Raw genomic sequence first — 23,515 nt, 5'->3', positions numbered from 1 at the left:
GGGATAATTTAACAAATACACTTTTTTTTCCACCTTACTATCACCTTCACACTTGGTTGATTATCTTTTGGTGATAAACTTTGTGCACACAGTACTGGTAATTTCTCTAAGAGAAGACAAGGTTGACATCTGAAATGTTCTATCATGTCAAATTAACAGTCACCTAGACAATTTCTCATGTGTCAAAGGCATAGAACGAAGGCGCTGGACATTGAGCAGTGATGTAGCCCATGAAAAGACTGTAAACTTATCACAAAGTTTGGAGTTTCTTTACAGATAGAATATCACATTTTGTAAGCAGTTTCTGCCCAATTTATACAAATGGTTAGAGCTCAAAAAGGCTTCATGATACAAAAATCAGCATTTCAGAGAAATTTTAAAAGTTCCACTTTAAAAATGAGTAAGTCAACTTCTATGCACTGTCTTGCATTCTTTAACTCATAAGAAGACATATTGACTTCACACAGTATCTTTCCTTGGAAACCTGTAGTCATCATGGTGTTGAAGTAACTCAACAAAATGGAAACACTGTGTTTAAAGCCCCCTGGAAGTCTTTTATGAAAATTCATTTTGTCTCTTGGAAAAAAGTAATTTTACCTTTACCAGGAAAGGATTCTGACATAAGCCAACTCTCACCTGACATTGTCAAGGGTACACTGCTGCTGTGATTTTTACCCAGTGTCTGTTAATAGGTGAGACTTCCCCAGATATCTGATTTCAGCTATCTTTTGTGCATTTTGCAACAGCGCATGTTTTATGACTTGGTGGGGCTGTTTGCTAATTTTCTTTTTGAAACAATGTTTTTCTTGTTGGGAAGGAGACAGAAGACACTCAAAAGAAGACAATAGAGATGTGCAGTTGCCACAGGAAGTGACAGAGCAGCTCCTCCCCAGGCCAGGGTTTCACTCTAAGCAGCAACACTCCATGATTCCCCTGATTCTGAATCCATGGGCCCACATGCAACTGTTTACAGAACGCCAGAAAGTCAGACCCTGGGAAAGCCCAGTGGATTATGCCTGCCTGTGTTTTCTTCCGATAGCACGCTGCCAGCCTTGATTAAAGTCCATAAATACGCTGAAATAAAAATAAAAGAAGGAAAGAAAAACAAGTAGATGCATGGCTTCCAGCATCCAGCCCAAAACCCAGAGGCAAGAGTGAACAGAGAAGGGTACCCCGCTTCTCCACTCATGTGGGGTTAGACTGAGATTTTGCTGCTCACGGGTCTGCTTTCTTTTTCTTTAGTACCCGTACTGAAGTCATTACATTCAAAATTCAAGTCTTCTTTCAGCTTTTTGAGCTCAAAGTCATGAATAATCTTGACAGTCATTAACTTTTCTTGTTTGATTTTGTCCGCAACATCTTTTGGAACATCCGGTATCATCCAGGCCAATAAAAATTTGAACAGAAACACGACATGCTAAAAGAGAGATAAAGGAAGATCAGAGATACTGTTAGGATCATCAAGAATTCAACCAGGAAGCATGTGAAAAGGAAATCGTGAGAGAACCAACATTGTTCTTGCACCCCTGAGTGTGTCCTTAGCTCTAAAGGGCTCAGTCATCATCCAGCACAACTACGTTGACCCATAGTGAATAACTTGCTTGTGAAGTTTCAGACTGTCAGGTGGGAGAATGCTCAAGGTTTGTTCATTTTCAGGTCGTTAATAATGAAGCTGACTGGATGGCACTGCACTTTATAACAGCATTAGACGGTGGACAAAAATGGAGCAATGTCTTAAATGATTTCTAAAATTGTCAAATTTAAAGTTAAAAATATTGACGGAAACAACTTTAGACTTTTAATTCCAGAACAAATGAATGTAATATTTGTTGGAAATTTTTCAATAATTGAGATTTCAAAAACAAACCACCCATAATTTTTCTTCAGAGAGTTCCTGAAAGATAAATCCAACAAACTTAGGCAGCAAACCCAGGGATTTTGGAAGCAGTTTGCTGGCTGGAAGAGTGATGAGAGAGAAGGGAGGGACCATAAACCCTAAGAAGGGAAATGTTTTCAAAGAATATTGCATGAAACAAGCATTACTAATGTTTATAAAGTTATAGTATGTTCAGCTTAGCTTCATTAGGTAAACAGATTTTAGAATGATTATCCTATATCATAGGTTTAGTATGAAGGAGGACCCTGGGTAAGATGCTCAATCATCATTCAGAAAGGCAAACTGGATAGAAGAGGGAGAAAAAAGGGAACAAGACAGAAGCCTACCACAGAGGGCCTCTGAAAGACTCTATCCGGCAGGATATCAAAGCAGATGCTGAGACTCATAGCCAAATTTTGGGTAGAGTGCAGGGAATCTTATGAAAGAAGGGGAGATAGAAAGACCTGGAGGGGACTGGAGCAGCACAATGAGAGCAACAGAACCAAAAAAATCTGGGCCCAGGAGTCCAGTAGGTTTATCCTATATTATATGTCTATATGAGTGAGTATATACTGTGTGCATCTTTCTGCTTCTGGGATAGCTCACTCAGGATGATCTTTTCCAGATCCCACCATTTACCTTGTAAAGTTCATTATAAGACTGATACTTCAACCAATGTCCATTCATGGACATAACCTAGAACCTCTGCACAGATGTTGCCCATGGCAGCTCAGTGTCTGAGTGGGCTCACTGGTAAGGAGAACAAGGACTATCTGTGACATGAACTCATTGGTAGCTCTTTGGTCACCTCCTCCTGAGGAGGGAACAGCCTTACAGGCCACAGAGGAAGAAAATGTAGACAGTGATTAGAGCTAGGATCAGAGGGAAGGGGAGGAGGACCTCCCCTATCAGTACACTGGGGGAGGGGCATGGGAGGAAAAGAGGGAAGAAAGTGGGATTGGGAAGGAATGAGGAAGGGGCTTACAGGGGGATACAAAGTGAAAAAACTGTAATAAATAAAAAACTTTAAAAAAGTTGTAGTGCAGAGCCTTTCAGAGGTCCTCTTTGTCAGGTTCCCAACTTGTTCCCTCTTTTCTCTTTTCTGATGTCCATCCTCTTTGCCTTTCTGGATAGAAATTGAGCATTTACCAAAAGTCCTCCCTCTTGATTAGTTTCTTTAGGTGTACAGATTTTAGTAGGTTTATCCTATATTATATGTCTATATGAGTGAGTATATACCGTGTGCATCTTTCTGCTTCTGGGACAGCTCACTCAGGATGATCTTTTCCAGATCCCACCATTTACCTTGTAAAGTTCATGATTTCCTTGTTTTTTATTGCTGAGTAATATTCCATTGTGTAGATATACCAAAATTTGTGCATCCATTCCTCCACTGAGGGGCATCTGGGCTGTTTCCAGCTTCTGGCTATTACAAATAAGGCTGCTACAAACATGTTTGAGCAAATGTCCTTATTGTGTACTTGAGCATACTTTGGATATATACCTAGGAGTGGTATAGCTGAATCTTGAGGAAGCACTATTCCTAGTTGTCTGAGAAAGAGCCAGTTTGCTTTCCAGAGTGGTTGTACAAGTTTACATTCCCACCAGCAAAGGGGGAGGGTTCCCTTTTCTCCACAACCTCTCCAGCATGTGTTGTCACTTGAGTTTTTCATCTTGGCCATTCTGATGGGTGTAAGGTGAAATCTCAGGGTCATTTTGATTTGCATTTCCCTAATGGCTAATGACATTGAGCATTTCTTTAAGTGTTTCTCTGCCATTCGATATTCCTCTATTGAGAATTCTCTGTTTAGCTCTGTACTCCATTTTTAATGCCATGCAGACTATCAATGCAGATGCTGAGACTTATGGACAACCTTTGGGCAGAGTGCAGGGAATCTTATGAAAGAAGTGGGAAACAGTAAGATCTCGAGAGGACAGGAACTCCACAAGGAGAGCAACAGAACCAAAAAATCTGAGCACAGGGGTCTTTCCTGAGACTGATACTCCAACCAAGGACTATGCATGGAGATAACCTAAGACCCCTGCACAGATGTAGCCCATGGCAGTTCAGTATCCAAGTGGGTTCCATTGTAATAGGAACAGGGACTGTCTCTGATTTGAACTGATTGGCCTTTAATTGCTTGTTAATTACCTCCCCCTGAGGGGGAAGCAGCATTACCAGGCCACAGAAGAAGACAATGCAGCCACTCCTGATGAGACCTAATTGACTAGGATCAGAAGGAAGGAAAAGAAGACCTCCCCTATCAGTGGACTTGGGGAGGGGCATGCATGCAGAGGGTGGAGGAAGGGAGGGATTGGGATGGGAGGAGGGAGGGAACCACAGGGGAGAATACAAAGTGAATAAAGTGTAATTAATAAAGAATTTAAAAAAAAGTTGTAGTGTGTAAACCTTGATTAAACACTTAATGAAACTCTAGTGAATATATTACTTCAGAGTTGAGAGTGATTTAACATCAAAATCGGTATCATTTAGTGAATAAACCAAGTACTAGCAGGTTCTGAAGTGTCTCTTTGACCAACAACCACTTTAAGGAAAATGAATAAATGCTATTGATTAACTGAAATCTTGTCAGATTAAGGATGCACGGTTCACCAAACGATTCTGTTTTGAGATTTTGTACTTTGGAAGAGGAATTATAGAGCATCTTAAATCATGTATATCTACATATCCATACATATTACAATTATTTTGAGGAGTGGAGTAGGATGCTGATGTACATGTAAAGACAGTGTCAGAGTGTGCTCTTGTGTGTGGCGTGTCACTGTAGGACATCAAGAGTCACAGCTTGAGGCTAAAATATGAGCTTCAAAGTTGAAAGCGCTTGCTTCAGGAGATCAGAATTTTAGCTAGTGAGAAATGTGTGGGGTTACTCTCTGCGCTAACTACATTTGATTTGTAAACACAAATGGGTCGCCTAGATAGCAATAAAAAGTCCAAGAGACCCTGATTGAACAGCACGTGCTCAGGTTGCACGTGTGTTTTCTGTGGGTACTCCCACAGGAGAACCACACATTTATCCCACCCCCTGATCCTGTTTAAAGAACTTTATACATCCTCCCTCTGTGCTGGTTCTTTTTTTGTGAGCTTTCTGTCCAAATATCACACAGCTAAGGAGTGTCCTGCAGTGGGCAGGGCCGAGGTTTTGGATGGATACACAGATGGCAACAAATCCCAGCTTTAATTAGTAGCTAACTAATCTTCAGCCAGGGTCATATTTTGGTAAATATAAGGGTCACTGTTAAAGGTAAAAACATAAGGCTAGTGGGTGAGAGGGTTCTAAAAGAGTCCTCGGAATGTGTGTTCTAAAAATCAGCCTTTTTCTGACCTTGCCACGCATTTCCTTTTTTTTTTTTTCTGTTGCCAAGGTGCCTTTACCTGTTGTACCTGAGTAACAAACTCCCAAAGAGAAGTTACAAGTTATGACAACAAATGATCTCTTCAAAAGAAAAGTGAAGATACTAACTTCTCCATGACAGATGTGTTTAGAAACAGCTGTTTTAGGGAGGGGCAAAATAGATGGGCAGAGACAGAAGAGATGGGGAGAGTGCAGATCAGCTTACTTCCATTACTATGATGAAGGTCATTTTGGCAGCAAGGACATGCCAGAACTGCATGCTAGGGGCATATTTGTCCTCATGATCGGGAGGGTTCCTGTAATCTCTGTACCTAAAAAACACAAAACAACGAAACAAAATGAAACAGCAAAGCAAAACGAAACACACACACACACACACACACACACACACACACACACACCTATGCAGACATATGGATAGAGAGAGATGGCTTATGATAGATATATGATAGGTAGATGAGGGAGAGATAGGTAATCTAGGATAGAGACAATGATAGTTAACAGATGATAGGTTGATAAACAGACATGTAGATAGATGAGACAGGTAATCTGTGATATATAAGTAAATAGATGATAGATATAAATGACATATATAGATATATATGATAGATAGAATGGCAGATAGATGACAGGTATTTGAGCTAAGTTTAATAATAAAGAGAGCTGGCATGAACTTTTATTATTTTTCTTAGGAGATTTGAGTACAAACCAGGTCACAGGAAAATAATGTTGAATTTTTTCCTTTTCACACAGCTCCAGGCTTCCGCTACTTACCAATAGTACATCCCTAAGAGATGGTAAACCAGAGAAACTTCTCCCGGAGAGACCAAGTTACTCAGTTCAGCTTTTAGAAAGTGATGAAACCAAGAAATCAGACAACAAGGATCCAAGTCTTAAGCACTGTGCCATGATCCCTTCATATCCAAATGTGCCATATATCAGTGATTTTTTTCTGATTGTCCTGAAATGATTTTCTTTCTCTTTGTTAGATTCCCGCAGGGGGAAGTTAGTATGAGTTTGAAACGAATGTTAAAGGCATTTGTATGTACATATGTGTGCATATGTCTATCAGCCTATCATCTACTTTCTATTTATGATCTATCTACTCTCTCTTTGTAACATCTATCTCTATCATTTATATATCATATATTATCTTTATCCATATGTTTATCTATCTATGAATATATCTATCTTTATCATATATCAATTGATCTATCTTTATTGTATATCTGTCATACATACCTATCATCTATCTTTACTATGTGTGTCTATCATCTCTCATCTCTATGTCTATCAGTCTTTATCATTTATCTACCAATACCATGCACGTCTATATCTATGTATCTATGTATCTTTCATCTAAGTATTTAGCTATGTATCTATCTATCCAACCACTTGTCTATCTCCATCAGCCATCTATCATCTGAATATCTCTATTATATACTCATCTAGTTACTGACAATTGTTTTCATATCTATGGAATAAAGATCCCCACAGAACATGATACACTGGGTGTGAAAATAACAGTTCACATATCCTACCTCACACATTCTACACTGAAGAAAACCTTTCAGTGGAATTATGGCCAGTGAACTGGTCCCATTATTATGTTGTTATTTCTCTATTTCTTAGCATATTGTCTGAGAATGAATGATAAAATTCAAGTAATTAACCATATTAACTGATAGACAGAGGTTATGGATGAAGTCCAGGGAGCATGTCCAAGATAGCGAGGAATATTTTCAAGAATAATTCAAAAACAGGAAACTAAAAGCAAGATGACCTCTACCCATGGTATCATACAATGTGTAAATTCCAGAACTGATGCATGATGTTAGCCCAGGAAATGTGTTCTCAAGTAAACCTTTTATACTATAAGACAAATATTAGGAAAATATTTGTCTGGAGCTCCACAAGGAGAACAGAACAACAACAACAAAAAAATCTGGGCCTAGGGGTCTTTTCTGAGACTGATACTCTACCCAAGGATCATTCATGGATATAACCTAGAACCCCTGCACAAATATAGCCCATGGCAGTTCAGTGTTCAAATGGGTTCTCTCGTAAGGGAAACAGGGGCTGTCTCTGACATGAATTCAGGGGCTAGCTCATTGATCATTTCCACCTGAGGAGGGGCACAGCCTTACCAGGCGACAGAAGAAGACAATGCAGCCAGTCCTGATGATAGGCTAGGGTCAGATGGAAGGGGAGGAGGTCCTCTCCTATCAGTGGACTAGGGAAGGGGCATGGGAGGAGATGAGAGAGAGAGAGAGGGTGGGATTGGGAGGTGATGGGGAGGGGTTACAGCTAGGATACAAAGTGAATAAACTGTAATTAATAAAAAATTATACAAAAAAAGAGAAAGACGTTAAAAGTACAGTGCTAAAACCTAGACAGAAGTAGACCTGCAAGTGTTGAAGTCCCTCTTCTCCATGGGTGCTGTGTAATTTGGAAAGTCAGCTATCAGGAACACTGACAGGCTGTTATCAACATATCCGTTAAAGGGCTCTGTAGAATTCTTGGAGTAGGCGTAGAAGTAAACTAGCCGGGGGACGATGTCAGATGTGAATGCGACAATGAAGGCCTGAGGGACAAAGGGAGAGAAAAGAGGGTGAGCCCAACCCAGTGCTCAAAGTGTGACTTGTGGGAATCACATGGTCATGAAATGATTCAAACACCACTCTACAACATGCAAAGGCTCATGGGTAGCCTGGGATTAATTTTGCAAGGTTTCCTAACTATAAAATAGCTAAGTCAGGAATTGAACCTATCTGTGTTTGGCGCTGCAAAGCATGCTCTTTCTTGTCAGCCTTGGCATAGGTCATGTTCCTGACAGACATATCCACTGTTCTTACAAAGAATTCAAAAAAAGTGAAAAAGAAAAAGAAAATTTAACTTAGTAGTAATTTGACAATACTGAAATAAAATTAAGCTATTTATTAAAAAAAAAAAAAAAAGAATTTCCTTATCTGTGCTAGGAGAGAGACAGATATAGAATTCATTTGTCTGTGTCTGTCTGTCTGTGTTTTTTCACATCCCTCCCTTTGTGTTTCTGTTTGTATTTGTGTGTGTCTGTATAAACTTTTGAGGCCTGCGTGTGTGCTTATATGTGTATACGTCTGTGTATATTGATGCATGGATATGCCTGTGTGTGTATTTGTGACTCTGTCTCTTTGTGTGTCTCTGTATATCTGTGTTTCTTGTCTGTGTATTGAGTGTCTATAGAAGTGAGTGAGTGTGGGTTGGCACTTAATTGTTGCTTATTACAAGTAATTCCACAACTTCATTATATAGGGGTGCTATCTTTTCCTAAGTGAGACGGTCACAGGAATAATTTATATATTCTAGACCACATGTGTGCACTTGAAAACATGTACCTGACTCTGGTACCTGTGCACTTGGGGGTATGTTTTTAAAAATCCTTTTCTGTCACTACCATGGCTGTGAGTACACTTGGTACATCTGTTGCTTATTGAACACATCTGACATTTTTATTGTCTCACAATTGGTAATTTCAAACAGAGTTTTAAAAACTGGTACAGAGGAGTCTGTCACTGTTTTCATGGGTTTGGGGTTTTGTTTGTCTGGTTTTGTTTATGTTTTTTCAACAAACTAATTCTTGTATTAATTATTTTTTTTATTTTAAATGAAAGACTATCTTTAGTTTTATTTTTTTTACTGCTTCTGTTCACGTGTTGTGTCTCTGAGTTTTCCTTTGGTAGGAAGTTGCATGCTTAAGGCAGGTTTTTTTGTTTTGTTTTGTTTTAGTTTTTAAAGAGCATTATCAGCAGAGGGTTTTTCTGGAACTCTGCTCCAGTTCATTTTGCTATATTTCCACCATATTTAAACTCTACATTTTTAATCACATTTCCTTTACAGAAGCTTTCTAAAATAAATCATAAATATTCAGTTGACATATCTCCTTTTGTTTATCTCAGTAAAAGCCTGATTTGATAAAACATAATTTTAGGTGAATATGAAGGCTATAAAATTAGTATTTGTGAAATTAAATTTTAAAATTATTTTACAATAAGTAAAAAGAAGTAAATTTATATTATATATATATGTGTGTGTGTGTGTAATCACTCTTAGATTACATTGTTCAAACATGTTACATTGTCACTGATTTTTTGCCTAGATTGGTGCAATCTGTAGACCATCCTGAAATCCAATGTAATCTACTACTTTCTTCCTACTGTTCTTCCTTAGGAAACAATGTTTAGAAAGGCTTGTCCTTACAAACCATCACTGTGATGAAACTGGTTTCAACGATAATCGAGTCAGGTGCCATTCACACTTCTCCATCCCCACAGATAAAAAATGCAAAATGCCCAGGGAAGGAGGGAGGCTTACATTAGTTGCGACAGAAAGGATGGCCATTCCAGAAAGAATGTCTTGCCAGATTCCTATGGAGTGAGCTTTTGCAGCGACAGGTCTCCTGTACTGAGTTGTGAGCTTCCAGGCATCCACTCGGATCTCCACAATGTTGTTTATGAGAGCAAACAGGGGTGCCAAGGGGAAAGAGGCCACAAAGAGTGTGACAAAGCCGAACTGGATAACTGAAGAGACACAGGTCATCCATCATTACGGTAGAGAAAGAAGGCCACTCTGGCTAGTTCCTGCTGCCTGCACCCCCAACTCCTTCCATCTGCCTCGTTAGGAAGTGATTAGCAGTACCGATTTGCTCCTCCTTGTTCTTGTTCTTTTTAAGGAACCAATAACTAATCTGAGGGAGAGGCAGTGTGGGTTTTCAAGGTGGTAGTCTCAGATATTCACCTAGAAAACTAATTAATCTATTTAACTTCAGTATCATCAATACAAAAAATAGATACAGTCAGCCAATTAGTTCAATGAATAATTATCTCATTACTAGAAGAATGTGCGAGAGTCCTCAGTATAAACTAAGTCTTGGTTGGTTCTCAATACATGGAAGCTGATTTTGTTATAAATGATATTACACATCTTTATGTCAGTATTAACCTCTCCTGCCTGTGTGTGTATGTGTGTATTAATTCAGAACTTACACAGTGAGAAAAAAATACTGTTTTATCACCTTATATAGCAAGAATGCAAGAAGTGCCTACTGTGTACTGAACTGCATAAAACAAGAATGCCATCTCTTTGTACTACAACATACACAGTATTACCAAACTAATTCCATACAACATAAAGTACACTATGATAATGGTTTATCTTGAAGGATAAAAATGTTCTCTTTCACACTGACAGATTTCAAGATAAATATATAGTATATCTAATAGATATTAATCACTTAATGGTTTTCAGAACATCTTTTTTGTTGCACCATGATTTTTATAATAAATATATAAACTACTCTCTTTAGCTTCAGAAAAAGCAGGGGATGTTGGGTAGCAAAAATGCTATTGGCAGACTATACAAACAGCCTAAGCACTAATTCTCCAACATCTCACCTCAGTGTGTCTTGTTCAATCACTGGAACAAAGAAAAACTGAACCTTTTTCTCTACCTATCCATTCATCCATCTATCCAGTTGTTCTTCCATCCATCCATATATATATATATATATATATATATATATATATACATATATACATCTATTTTCTTTCATCAATTCTGCTATCCATATCTATCTATTCCTGACATCTGTATTTATATTCACCTGTTATCCATACATCTCTCCACCATCAATCCATCCACCCATTCATCCATCCATCTTTATCCCATCCACCATAAATAAATATGTGTGTTTCTGTCATTGATTCATCTATCCACCTGTCAAGCCATCTACCGCCCACCTACACATACATAAAATCACATATCCATCTATCAATACATCTTCCAATATTCATATATCTACTACCATTCATTTATCTGCCATCTATCCATATATCCATCCATCCATTCACCCACCCACCCGTTCATTCATTCATCTTTTCCATTCAATAATATCAAACATCTATCATATATAAGACAAAAAAATTGCAAGTGATGAAAAGTATTCCTTTTATTAGTGCTGATGCTGCCTCAGAACCATGATTGGAAATTACCTGTTTCCAAGTACTCATAGAACAGCCCAAGGCTCCCAAAAACCTGAAGGTCATTATCTTGCTCCCAACGACTGTACAGTTTCTCAGAGTGGGTTCGGGCTCTTCGGCGTCTCCACCAATTAAAAATCAAGCTGCCAGAAATGATAAAGGTTGACATGTGAAGAAAGAAGTCAGAGAGCCAGTGTGTTGAGTCTGGAAACTGTCAGAAGAAGATCTAAGCGTCTTAAGCTAGCATAATCAAAGATTAATTTCACATGAGAACCTAACATTGCTTTTGCCACACATAGAGGTATGGAGAAGGCAAGTAGCTTCCACTCCACCTGCTGACAAGAGCTGTGCTCATTCAAACACAGGTAGATAGAGCATATGAAGGAGGTGGTCAGGGCCAGGGGCAATGGCCAATCTACATGCCTCTGAGATGCTCAGAAAACATTTGCAGAAATAAGAAATTGTCGAGTGTAACAGAAAATGAAAGGAAAAGCAGAGACACTTATATATTCCAATACACTAACAACTAAGTTCCAAACCACATAAAGCAGATTACGGCAGTGTTGAATTGCTCTGAGAAATAAGTCTGTTTTTTTATAACTAGCAAATTAATCAATACAATAGACACGCTGGCAGAGTTAAGGTTAAACACAAAAGCACTTGGTATCAAAAACTTTCTGAAGTTTGCTTCTAACAGATAATCCTAGAACCAAATTAGTTCAATATGACTAAAAACAACCAACAAAATAGAGGCAAATGTCCTCATCAGTGTGAAGAACATTTGAAATAAAACCCTAAGTGAGAATGTGCTTGGTCATATTCCAGTAAGTCGTATGACTGAAAATAAATACATGAAATAAAACAAGCACTGAGCTGTGGTTACGGTTGTGTGGTTATGTATTGCCACTAGGCAGTGGATGCTTCAGGTACTAAGTTCTTGGAGTGGAAGAAAAAAAAAAAACCACATTTACATGCTTCCAATATAAATAAAAGCAAAAACAAAATAAAACCCCAGAACCTTCCAAATATCTGAGACCAAATAACACATGAAGTTAAACCTGAATTTCAAAGTCTGCATTTTTATGCACTGAAAGCAGGGGCTCCCAGCCAGAGTGATTTTGCCAGGAAGGCTTTGACGTAGCTGGAAGCATTTTTTAGTTGTCACAAAAGGGAAGGGGTATTCAAGCACCCCTCATGGTGACTCCTGCAGTGCAGATGAAAACATGCAGATGTCTCAGCAAACTCAAGACCGAGCAACCTCCTAGGATTACGAAAAAAAACCAAAGGATAAAATTTATAATAAAACAAAAGTGTTTCTACACATATACTCAAAAATGAAGAAAACAAAGAAGGGTCAGTAGCTAAAGCTTTCAAACCATTGCTGAAAAAAAAAATCAAAACCAAAAACAAAAGAACAAACAAACCCTATAAGCAGACAGGTAGGAAAGGAGGCATCAAATACCTTGAACCATCACACTGCTACAAAGAAAACACACACAACCAGAGAGTCATCGTTTCGTGTTAATTAATCAGGCAAATAAAAAAAATATGACCCTATAGAGGCAGAGTTTATACTTGCAAAAGATCAACAGATAAATAAATCATCACGTGGACTGCTGAAGCAATTGTGTACTGAAAGGAATAATTATTTATATATAGCTTAGATCCAAACTCAAACACAAAGAGGAAAAAAAAAAAAAAAAAGGAAAGAAAGAAAAAGGATGGGAGGGCACACAGGGCCAGATAGAGGTGAGGGCACTTAGGAATCTCATGCAATCTTTAGTGAGCTTCTTTCCATAGAGATTTCTGGATTTCCACAGCACAGGTAATTACCTTAAATTCTACACTAATTATTTCTGCTCTATTAAAATCGTTTTATTGCTTATTATCTATTTGAAGCTATTTTTGAGTAAGTGAGGTTGGTCCCAAGTCAAATTTTATATTTTGTGTATGGATGTCTGATTTTCTTCAACTTTTCCTAAAATGAAAACTCACTGGTTTTATTTATTGATTGGTAGAGTGACTGATTGATTGATTGATTGTTTGATTTTGCAACCAAGTCAAGAATAAATTAGTCATGTTTGTACAGATTACATATTTCCAACATCTTTATTTCTCCCCATTATTTATAGAACCAGTCTGTCACCAATCTCATAATCTTGTCATTAACAAAATTTTGTAGTGAGTTTTAAAATCAAATGAAGTAATTCCTCCATCTTTGTTATCTAGTTTTTTAACCTCCCACATAATGTTTAGAATCTGCTTGTCTATACAGACAACAATGTTGATGTTTTCGTCGAAATAAACATATATGTCTGTGTCACCATAGGGATAACAGACAGTTTTCCTATATTGTGTCTTCCAATTCAAAAACACACTATTTCTCTCCACTAATGTGTTTTAAATTTCATAAACAAATAGGAAATAATCCCAACCTCTGGCTTCTGAAAGAGTGCTAATGCCCATACAAGTTGAGGCTTTTATTATCCTATTTCATTTTACTGGTAGAAATGTTCCTCTGATGTATGAGATAAGCTGGAATGTTATATCTATATATAGAGATATATATGTATACATATTCATATACACACATATATGTGTATATATACATATATATGTGTATATATGTTTATAATGTGTTCATTATTGTTGTGTTTTTGGAGGAGGGAGCAATTCTTTTACAAATGACCAAAGTTCTCTAGCATTTCTATTCTTATACAAGATAACACAAATATTAAAAAAAAAAAACCCACCATGGTTCTACTTTTAGTTATAGTAACAATTATATGTACCATCCCAAAGCTCAGTCATTTGGTAAGAGGGGTGGAAAGACTGTAAAAGCCAGAGGTCAGAAGAACTAGGTGAGGGAGAAATTGTATCTTCTGGACATGGCAGGACTGTTGAGCTCATGAACCCATAGCGGCTGTGGCTGTTGCAAACAAGTTCAAGCCACTCAACATTCCAGCATGAAGTAGCATGTGAGCGGGTGGTCAGGAACTGCTACCCTTGGTTGATGGATTCTGGAGACTGAGAGTCCATTCCTTTTAAAGCTGTGGCCCCTGGTAGGTTGACCACCTCTACTGGATGGCCACACACCCATGAGTACACCTAGAGCGTAAACTGATCTCAGGGGACCCCTGCAAAAGAGAAGTAAAAGAAAGAATGGGAAGCTGGAAATGGGTGGGGAGATGGAGAAGAGTGGATCTAAGAGTAGTTAGGGGGAAGTGTACGGTGAGTAGGAATTACATGCAATGTATGGAATGCTCAAAGAATCGATACAATTTTATATTAAAATTTAAGTTGCAGAAGTATAATATGCAACATACAGAATAACCTACTGGGCACTAACATGTTTATTCTTTGGTTAAAACTTTACTGCTTCACTCAAGCAGCAGAAATGGAGGCTTAACAGCTCCACAGGGTGTGAGGTGCATGCCTTTAATCTCAGCACTCCAGGAAGCAGAGGCTGATGGATCTCTGTGAATTGTGAGCTCCAGGCCAGCCAGAGCACAAGGTGAGACACACACACCCCCTCAGGAAAAAAAAAAAAAAAAAGCCTGTCCCGAAACATTACATTATACTCATTAACCATGTATATACAAGTGACTACATATAAATGTTATTTGTCAATTGAAAATAAAACTAAAGAAAAAAGCTGTGATGACCATGCAATTAAGTAAATAAAATGAAAGCCTCTATTATCAGAGGCTTCCTACACTGTTCATTAAACATGAGTTGCTCTTGTTTTTTAGACATTTTCTGAGGAAAACACCATGACAATAATAAGTATACCCATCTTTTTGCATAGCTATTTAAGTCAGATATTGCCATGTGTGAGTCAAACGTACGGTTGACAGGCTTCCTGGATGTTTGCAAAGATCTGTTTCCCAATCATGATGATGGTTAGTTGGGTTGTCAGTTCCACCAGACACCCTGCAGGATCACACTGTTCAGGAACAAGAGAGGAGAAAGCAGAGAAACAAATTTTTGCAACAGCTGGAATATCTGAAGCTCAAGAAGATATAGTATGGATTTATAATATGGTTGGGAGAGGCAATGATGGGATTCAGGAGCTGTTCAATCCCATAGACCATGTACCAGGGTAGCTGCATCATACCCATTTGTGGACTGTGCTGGAGATACAGACTTCTAAGTCTTATTCTTAGAAAATTATCAATCCTCTTGTATGGGCTAGGATTGAAACCTGGCATAATTTCCATATGACCAGTTTGAAAACAATTGGTCTTGTCTAACAGTCTATAGAAGAGCCCTTTCTTGAATCTTGACCCTTTCTCAGATGCCTTCATTAATAAAAGTCCTATTCTACTTATTCTATATTTTATTGCCAAACATAAGCTCTTTGATGGTTAGTGTCAATTGTCATCCTGTTAGAATGTAGTAGAATAACCTGGGCAATGAGCCTTTGGACATGCATCTAGATGATCATTTCTACATTAGTAATTAAAGTTGAGAGGACCTGCCCACTGTGGGCAGAACCATTCCCTAGATGGGACCCTGGGCTGTGTAAGTGGAGAAAGTGAGCTGAGCAGCAGCAGGCAGTCATTGCTCTCTGATTTCCGACTGTGGATGCCACATGACCAGATGCTGCAAATTCCTGCTGCCTTGACTTTTCTGCCATGATAGACTGCACTCTTTACTAGTAACAGGAAATAAACCATTTCTCCCTTAAGTTGCTTTTGCCAGAGTATTTTATCATAGCAACAGGAAAGAAAACCAAGACAAATCCCATATAAATTCTTGCTCGAAGGAAACTCAAAAATCTAACAGATGATAAAACTGATCAATGGATGGAGTTAATGTCTGGACTTCTGAATATTTGGGTTAGGGAAAAAGGCTCTACTTATTTGAGGTCACATATCTGACCTAAAAGAGAGTTCTTACCTCTTCACTTCTCCATATGCCAAACATATATGTGTACTTCCCAGGATATCCCACTAACTTCCCTTTAAAGAAGGCCACATAGAAGCAAGCTGAGTAATAATTCACAAACTGGAAAAGGAACATCTTCAGAGTGAGGCTGGTCTCATACTCCTGGTAAGTTCGAGGAATTTCTGCCAATAATAACCATGAAGGATAAATGCATTTTCCTTGAATGCTATACTTAGAAGTGGATAGCTAATCATATCATTAAAAACTATGTGAAAACGCTTTAGTTACCCAATATAAAAAAGCTGTGTGTTTGTGCTGGCTTTCTGTTGGTCATGTTGTGTTGCTTAGGAATCAGCACTACATTTCATGGGTGGGGATTACTCTAGGTATAAGACAGTCTGAATGTGAGATTTGAATGCCTGCAAGACTGGAAGTACCTGTCCCTATCACTGCTAGACACTACAAAAACAAAAACAAAAACAAAAGCACACCATGCTTTTTTCTCCTTTGCCCACGGTCAAGCAGGTTGAAACCAGGATAGCTTATATCAAGGGCTAAAATGGTTTCTAACTACATTGTACTTTCATCTCTTGAACTAAACTATGGCTGAAAATGCTAGCAGAGTTAGCACGTGCTTTCTCTTCCTTTACTTAAAATGTAATCATGGTTAATTTAGCAAGTTCTAAAGATAAAAAAAAAAATTAAATTCTCTCCAATGCCTGCCAGAGCATTGTGATCTCAAAGAGTAGGGGAACACACTTTCTTTAGTCAGTTGGTAATTTCCCAGTAGAACAGCTGGCCCAGACCATCACACTTTCAGGAGTAGAACACATTATTCTAAGGACACAGATAGCTTCCATTTTGCTGAAGCTCTAATCTATTCATTAAAAATGTCTCAGATAGGACCACAAGGATGATTTTCACTGATGAAAGCTTTGACTTCTTGGTGTCTTTAAAAGCAGTTTATCTACTCTTGCGCAGAGAATGTGAACTTGGCTGAGAACTCAAAATTTGAAGATGAGGCAAGGACTGTTTCCAACCAGTGCTTATTCAGTGCTCTTCCTGCCTCTGTGTGGAGCATCAGAATGAGCATAGGAAATGGGAGGGGCAGCAAGGAGTGCTGTGAGAAGGATGCCCTTGGCTGCTAAGAGGCTTGTCTTGTCTATCTCTAACTTGTCCAAGATGGGAATAGCAGCAGCATTTCTTACTTAAAACCTTGCTTCACCTTTGACTCCACCACCTTTCCACTTCAGGAGAAATTTTAAAAGTTTAACAATAACATAATCTTAGTTTTAGCAGATGCTACCTAAACAGGGAGGCACTATGTTTTAGAGTCATGTAGGAGGAATGAATGCACTGTTCTCTTTTTAAGTTTTTTTTTTTTTTTAAGAATGATTTCCAGAAGCAAATACCTTCCAAGAACAGAACATGCACAATCAGATCATCCCATGTTTTTAGTACAGTGAAGATTCTGATTAGGATTCAGCTAATTCCACCCAGGGAAAGTTGAGTTAAGAGCCCTCAAAATGGCCAAGGAGTCTTGAACTCTTTTTGACAGTTTTCTTTGCTTCTGTTATGAAATGACTGAATGTAGGTCTTCAGGAACTCTTAAAAATTAGGTGTGGATCTACTGAGAGCACAAAACATCCTGAAAATTGATCCCTTCAGAAAACAACTCCCTGGGAGAAGGTTCAAAGTTGTTTGTGTAGTCTTGGCTAAAACCTGTGTGTAAATCACTCTCATAATTTGGCCAGCTTACCCATTTTTGTAATCCATGCAGATATCTTTTCATAAAAAAAATTCAAGATCAAGATGACAATGCAGTTCAGGCATGATCCAGAGAGAGAGGTGGCCAGCTGCGGGGTGAAGAAGCTCTTCACGCTCTGCAGGGTGGCTTCACTTTCCATGAAGCTGGCGAAACTGGCAAAGGCTGACAGGCGATAGATGATGATGGACACCATGCTGCTGAGGAGGAGAGCCATCTGAGGGGAAAATCGAGACTCACTGGATGTGCTATTTTCCTGTTTTGTTATATTGCCTAGCAACTCTTCAGGCAAGGTGACTCCTCTTACCATAGAGGCAACAGATAAGCCAGGTCAAAGCAGATGTCTTAAAGAGAAACCATTTGGTGGCTATGGGTTAAATATGAAACAGGGAGAACCGTTACCCACTGTGGTGGAAAATACTGTCAGCTTGACAGGAGACAAAGCCTCTGGACATGTTTGTGTGTAGATTAAGGTACCTGAAGTGGAAAGACCCATCTTAACTGTGAGTGTCACAGCTCTATGGGCCTGGAAACTGGGCAGCATAAAAAGGAGAAAGCATGCTGAGTATAAGCATTCATCTCTCTTTGCTTTGTTACTATGGATGCAGCGTGACTAGCACCTCAAACTCCCATTACCACGCATCCTCTGTTGTGATGGGGTATGTCCTTCAGCTTGGAACCCAAATAGACTTCTTCTTTCTCCAGCTGATTCTTGTGGGTTATTTCATCATAGCAAAATGAGAGGTGACTACTAAGTTCACTTTTTAATCCATTTGGCCGCAGTGGTTACAGATGACAGCTACATTCTGGATCCCAATCCTGGCTTGGTATGTTTTGATGTGGCCATTGAAATGAATCTATCATCTATCATTTATCCTCTATCTACCCGCCTGTCTATCATCTACCTACTCTTCCTCCGTCCATCTATCTGTCCGTGTGTCTGTCTACCTATCTATTTGTCTAGATTACCTATAGAAATATAGATTATTTTTTAAACTTTTTAAAAAAAATTAAAAATAATCCCTAAACAGACACTGTGTGGTCATGAATGAATTCCCCTTTCAGAAAAAAACTGACGAAACACGATCTAGGCTTAAGTTATGCAGTTCCCACATCAATTTTGTATACTTGGTGTAATTCAAAGCGGTATCACTCTGTATCAGTTCAGTAACTGGAAACTCTCTTCTAAAGCTGAGAAAGCAAATCAAATTGAGTGATAAGTAGAAAACTAAAACATAACAACAATTTTGAGACCATGCTTCCTACTCAATTTCTCAGAATTGATCCTGAAGTGGTTATTTTTCCCCTTAATTAATTTTTCTTCTAAAAGTTGTTATGTAAGCTAAGAAAGCATATCCCAAACAACTTCAAGATAGAAAAATATTTTAATAAGAACTGTTACAAAGTACAGTGTGTATACACCGGAGAAGTAAACCAAAGTTAAATAGTTAATTTCTTTACACCTTAATATGGCATTTCCTCAGAGGATAACACCCTCACCCCTCTTCTCCAAGTAAAGGCTAACTGTGAAGGGTACACAATTTTGGAAAAGAAAGGAAATGGTAAAAAAAAAAAAGAACTTGTGTTGAATAAGCATATTAACTATAGATGTGGAGAGAAACCAACTCCTTCACCATAGGATTTGTCTTCCTCAGATTTTATTCTGCTTATTTCAGCATGAAAAAGAAGTGTAATAGTTTAATTGCTGGATCACCTGTATAGATACTTGAAGGGAGATAAAGGCAAATGAATAACATATTGATTGATAACACTAACCAGAGACAGCAATGAAGGTGAATGTGATTTGGTGTCAAGGTATCAGTCAATGACAGAAAAGGACTCTGCCTCTATATGTTTCTACAAATTTCAGTATTAGAAAAAACATGTAAATTATGGCATGCTTTGCGCAAAAGGTATAGCCAATGTAGGAAGAATGGGGCATTGCAGGAATGATCAAAAAGCTGATGCAGACATAGCTATAGAGATGACTGTGGTCCACGGATGACTATGTTCTATAGAAGTGGTAAAATAGTCTAAAATGGTGCTTACCCAGAAGGTCACTGTGGTCCCCGACACAAAGTACCATGGGATGCGATTGCACAGAGGCATATGTGGCTCCATCTCCTGTAATATTAGAGAAATAACAAAGTAGCACTTTGTCCTCATAGTTGAGAGTCCAAATGGCGGTAGAAAAATCAAGGAGTACATTGAAGGGAGAGCCCTCATAAAGGGCTCTCTCATTACATAGTCCACAAAAAGTGGCGCCTTCCCTTGAAGAAAAGACCATCAGATTCTGAAGTGACATTCTACCTGACATGAAAGACTTGATTGAGGCAAACTACTTCTTAAGTGATGGGTTGCAGTGGCCCCCCAGGGCCTAACAGAGGAGAGACACAGTGCAAAGCTTATCACTGAAATATGACAAGGTACAATTTAATTCCATCTGAAATGTTCCCTACTTGCTTTACTGTGTGTGAAGTCCGTGTTTTATTACCCAAAACTAAGCAGGTCAGCCTCTTCTACCTCCATCATCACAGGCTTTAATATACAACATAATAATTGGATCAAATAGCATTCTGAGTCATAGTCAAACATCTATTTATGAATGTTGTTATTCAGTGAAGAAGAGCTGTCAGGAGACATGCAAAACCATGGAGTTCTATAAAATATAAGATTCCAGGCTTATGATTTTCAGGTTGCACAATAGCTACAGAACATACCCTGAGCTGAGAAGGCTTCGAAGTCCTTCATAGAGATGCAGGCTGTGCATGAATGTGTACATGTATAACTGTGTGCATGTGGGATCCTCTGTTTGTACCCAGTTTGTGTGTGTGTGTGTGTGTGTGTGTGTGTCCGTGTCCACATGTACCATCAATGCAGACTCACATGTGAGAGTTCTTAGTGTGATTAAAATCTATTGCCAGAAATGAAAAATTTCTCCTTCTTAATTTCAATTTTGTTAGAGCTAAATGAAGTGAGTGAATCAGGGAGAGTCTACACACACTTCTTGTTCATGAAGTACAAATATAAACAGCATCTTTTATTCTGTTAATTTTGGGTGAAACCAAGTGGTCTGCCTCTGTTGTCTTTTTATACTATGAAAATAGGAACGAAGAAACTCACACATTGTGTTATTATTCTATGCACTGTCTTTTCTGAACAACTGGCTTCAGTAAAATTTGTCTAGCTGGGCACAGTGGTGCAAGCCTATATTCCCAACACGCAGAGAGGCAGAGGCAAGTGGATCTCTGTGAGTTTGAGACCACAAAGCAACTCCAGGACAGCCAAGGCTACACAGAGAAACCATCTCAGAAAAGCAAAAAGAAGAAAGAAAGAAAGAAAGAAAGAAAGAAAGAAAGGAAGGAAGGAAGGAAGGAAGGAAGGAAGGAAGGAAGGAAGGAAGGAAGGAAGAAAGAAAGAAAGAAAGAAAGAAAGAAAGAAAGAAAGAAAGAAAGAAAGAAAGGTCTCCCAAAGGCTTATGCATGAGAACACAAGTCTCCAGTTGTTGGCACTGTTTGGAGAAGTTATGGAACCTTTAGGGAGTGTAGCCTTGATAGAGGAAATACGTCACTGTGAGAGGGCTTTGGGCATCTATAGGCTCTACTTCCAGGTCTCGCTCTCTCTCCCCCTTCCTCCCTTCCTTTTTCTCTCCCTCTCCCCCTCCCTCCCTCCCTTTCCCTCTCTCTCTCTTTCTCTCTGCTTTCTATGTGTGGATGAATGTGATCTCTTGCTGAAGCATTTCCTGACCTTATGGATTTTTGCTTTGTAACCTAAGCAAAAATTAAATTCTCCTTTCTATAAGTTGCACTTGGCAATGGTATTTTTTCACAGCAACAAGAAAAAGTAATTCATGTAACACCCCAGATTAACTAGGTGTTATACATGCTGGACATTTTTATGATATTGAAGTAAAATTTGAAAGATATTTGGCTTCCTTTCCCAACCACCCCAGCTCAAGTTGCATCAGGACTGAGCATGTCCTTTTCCCTTGACACCTGTCAAGCCAGTCCTGGCAGGGGAAAGCAATCAAAAAGCTAGCAAATGAGTTCATGTCTAATGCAGTCCTTTCTTCCCTTACTAGAGTACCTACTTAAAGCCTAAGCTTCACACCTTCTACATCTTTGTAGGAGATTGCAGTTGTTTAATTTTGACATAATTTACTATTATTTATCTCTTTTTTAAATTTTTTTAAAATTTATTTAATTTTATGTGCATTAGTGTGAAGGTATCAGATCCCTTGGAACTGGCATTACAGACAGTTGTAAGCTGCCATGTAGGTGCTGGGAATTGAACCCGGGTCCCTTGAAAGAACAAGACATTGCTCTTAACCACTGAGCCATTTCTCCAGCCCCTATTATTTATTTCTAAATAAAAAAATAATTTTAAATTTAAAAAAGATATTTGGCTAATTCCTAAAGTATGAAAAGAGTCTTGGAAGTCCTCTTGCAATGGTGCCCTCAAGAAAGGGAGGATTGTACAGAAGATCTGAGATCTGAGGTAGCGTATCCCCTTTCTCATAGAACTTAGGGGCTCCTAACTTATGCTGCCAACACGCTGTCCTCTGAAGGAAAAGAATGTTCTACCTTCACATGAGAATAGTGAGTTTACAGGAAGTGTAATGTGTTAATCAAGAATACATGGCCAATTTGATGGTTAAAGATGTGAAAACCTAGACCTTTATCACCTCCAATGAAGTGACTTTCCCATGGTAATCAATGTAAAAGCACGATATAAAGAGACATTTGATAAAATAAAGTCATTACTTTTAAATCCATTCTCGTAACACAAGTGTTTAAGTTTAACACATCTCATTTCTATACACACTAGCTTCCATTTCCTTTTTACTCTTCTAGTAGTAAAATCACACATTTCATATTCTGATACATTGTATTTGCTTCAAAAATAATCTACTGACAGGAAGGTGTGTGGATGCCTGTGAGAAAATGTTGTCTGTGGGGTGAAAATGCAATGTTGGATGGCCAGTCTACCCATGGGTTTAACTATAACCTTCTCTTTGTAAATGTGTGTGAAACTTTCATATACATGAATATATAAACGTCTCAAATTTTAATTAATTATCAATTAATTAATTGTGTTGATGGAACACTATTCCAGGGAAACCGATAGCAGAGGATCCCCGACACAAACCACTGTTCCGTGTCTACTGTACCTTTGTCACAGAATTCATCTTCTTATGTTTACACATAGCTTCGAACTCGGGCCGTAGCTGGAGCTGCTGATGCTCTTCTTCAAAGTCCACCAGATCCCATTCGTACTCAAGCCTGGCTTGTCGCTGTTTCCAAAACTCCAGAAACAGTGTGACTTTAGGGGAGGCAAGCATCAGGGTGGAGCCATCAACAAACAGACAAACAAAAGTAGCAAGACAGCAATCCTCGGGGCTGGAGGGGCGACTTGCAGCTCAGAGGTCCTGCTGCTCTAGCAGAGAATTCAAGCTCAGTCCCCAGCTCCTAGCTCTGAGTTCACGGCCACCGTTAACTGTGGTTCCAGAAGATCAATGCCCTCTTGTTGACATGTTGGGAACCCAGTGTATGTAAGCACATGTATGCATATGTGCACACAGAACTGATCA

General features: G+C 38.7%; 1 protein-coding gene across 1 annotated transcript in view; it reads right to left on the bottom strand.

Annotated features, from left to right (window-relative positions):
* Positions 1 to 564: 564 nt before the first annotated feature.
* The window catches only part of Ano5 (anoctamin 5), a 62,554-nt gene continuing 39,603 nt past the window's right edge, over positions 565 to 23,515 (bottom strand). The window contains exons 12-21 of the mRNA XM_055608345.1: positions 23,096 to 23,247; positions 19,975 to 20,049; positions 17,920 to 18,142; positions 16,173 to 16,342; positions 15,119 to 15,216; positions 11,283 to 11,413; positions 9,607 to 9,812; positions 7,659 to 7,837; positions 5,459 to 5,564; positions 565 to 1,417 (exon numbers count right to left, since the gene is read on the bottom strand). Of these exons, the coding sequence (XP_055464320.1) occupies positions 1,196 to 1,417; positions 5,459 to 5,564; positions 7,659 to 7,837; positions 9,607 to 9,812; positions 11,283 to 11,413; positions 15,119 to 15,216; positions 16,173 to 16,342; positions 17,920 to 18,142; positions 19,975 to 20,049; positions 23,096 to 23,247 (1,562 nt within the window). The 3' untranslated portion in view covers positions 565 to 1,195. The remainder of the gene's footprint in view (positions 1,418 to 5,458; positions 5,565 to 7,658; positions 7,838 to 9,606; positions 9,813 to 11,282; positions 11,414 to 15,118; positions 15,217 to 16,172; positions 16,343 to 17,919; positions 18,143 to 19,974; positions 20,050 to 23,095; positions 23,248 to 23,515) is intronic.

Source organism: Psammomys obesus, unplaced genomic scaffold (genome assembly GCF_907164565.1).
Source record: "Psammomys obesus unplaced genomic scaffold, mPsaObe1.curated_primary_1811, whole genome shotgun sequence".
Taxonomy (NCBI): Eukaryota; Metazoa; Chordata; class Mammalia; order Rodentia; family Muridae; genus Psammomys; species Psammomys obesus.
This window is presented reverse-complemented; position numbering and strand designations above follow the sequence as displayed.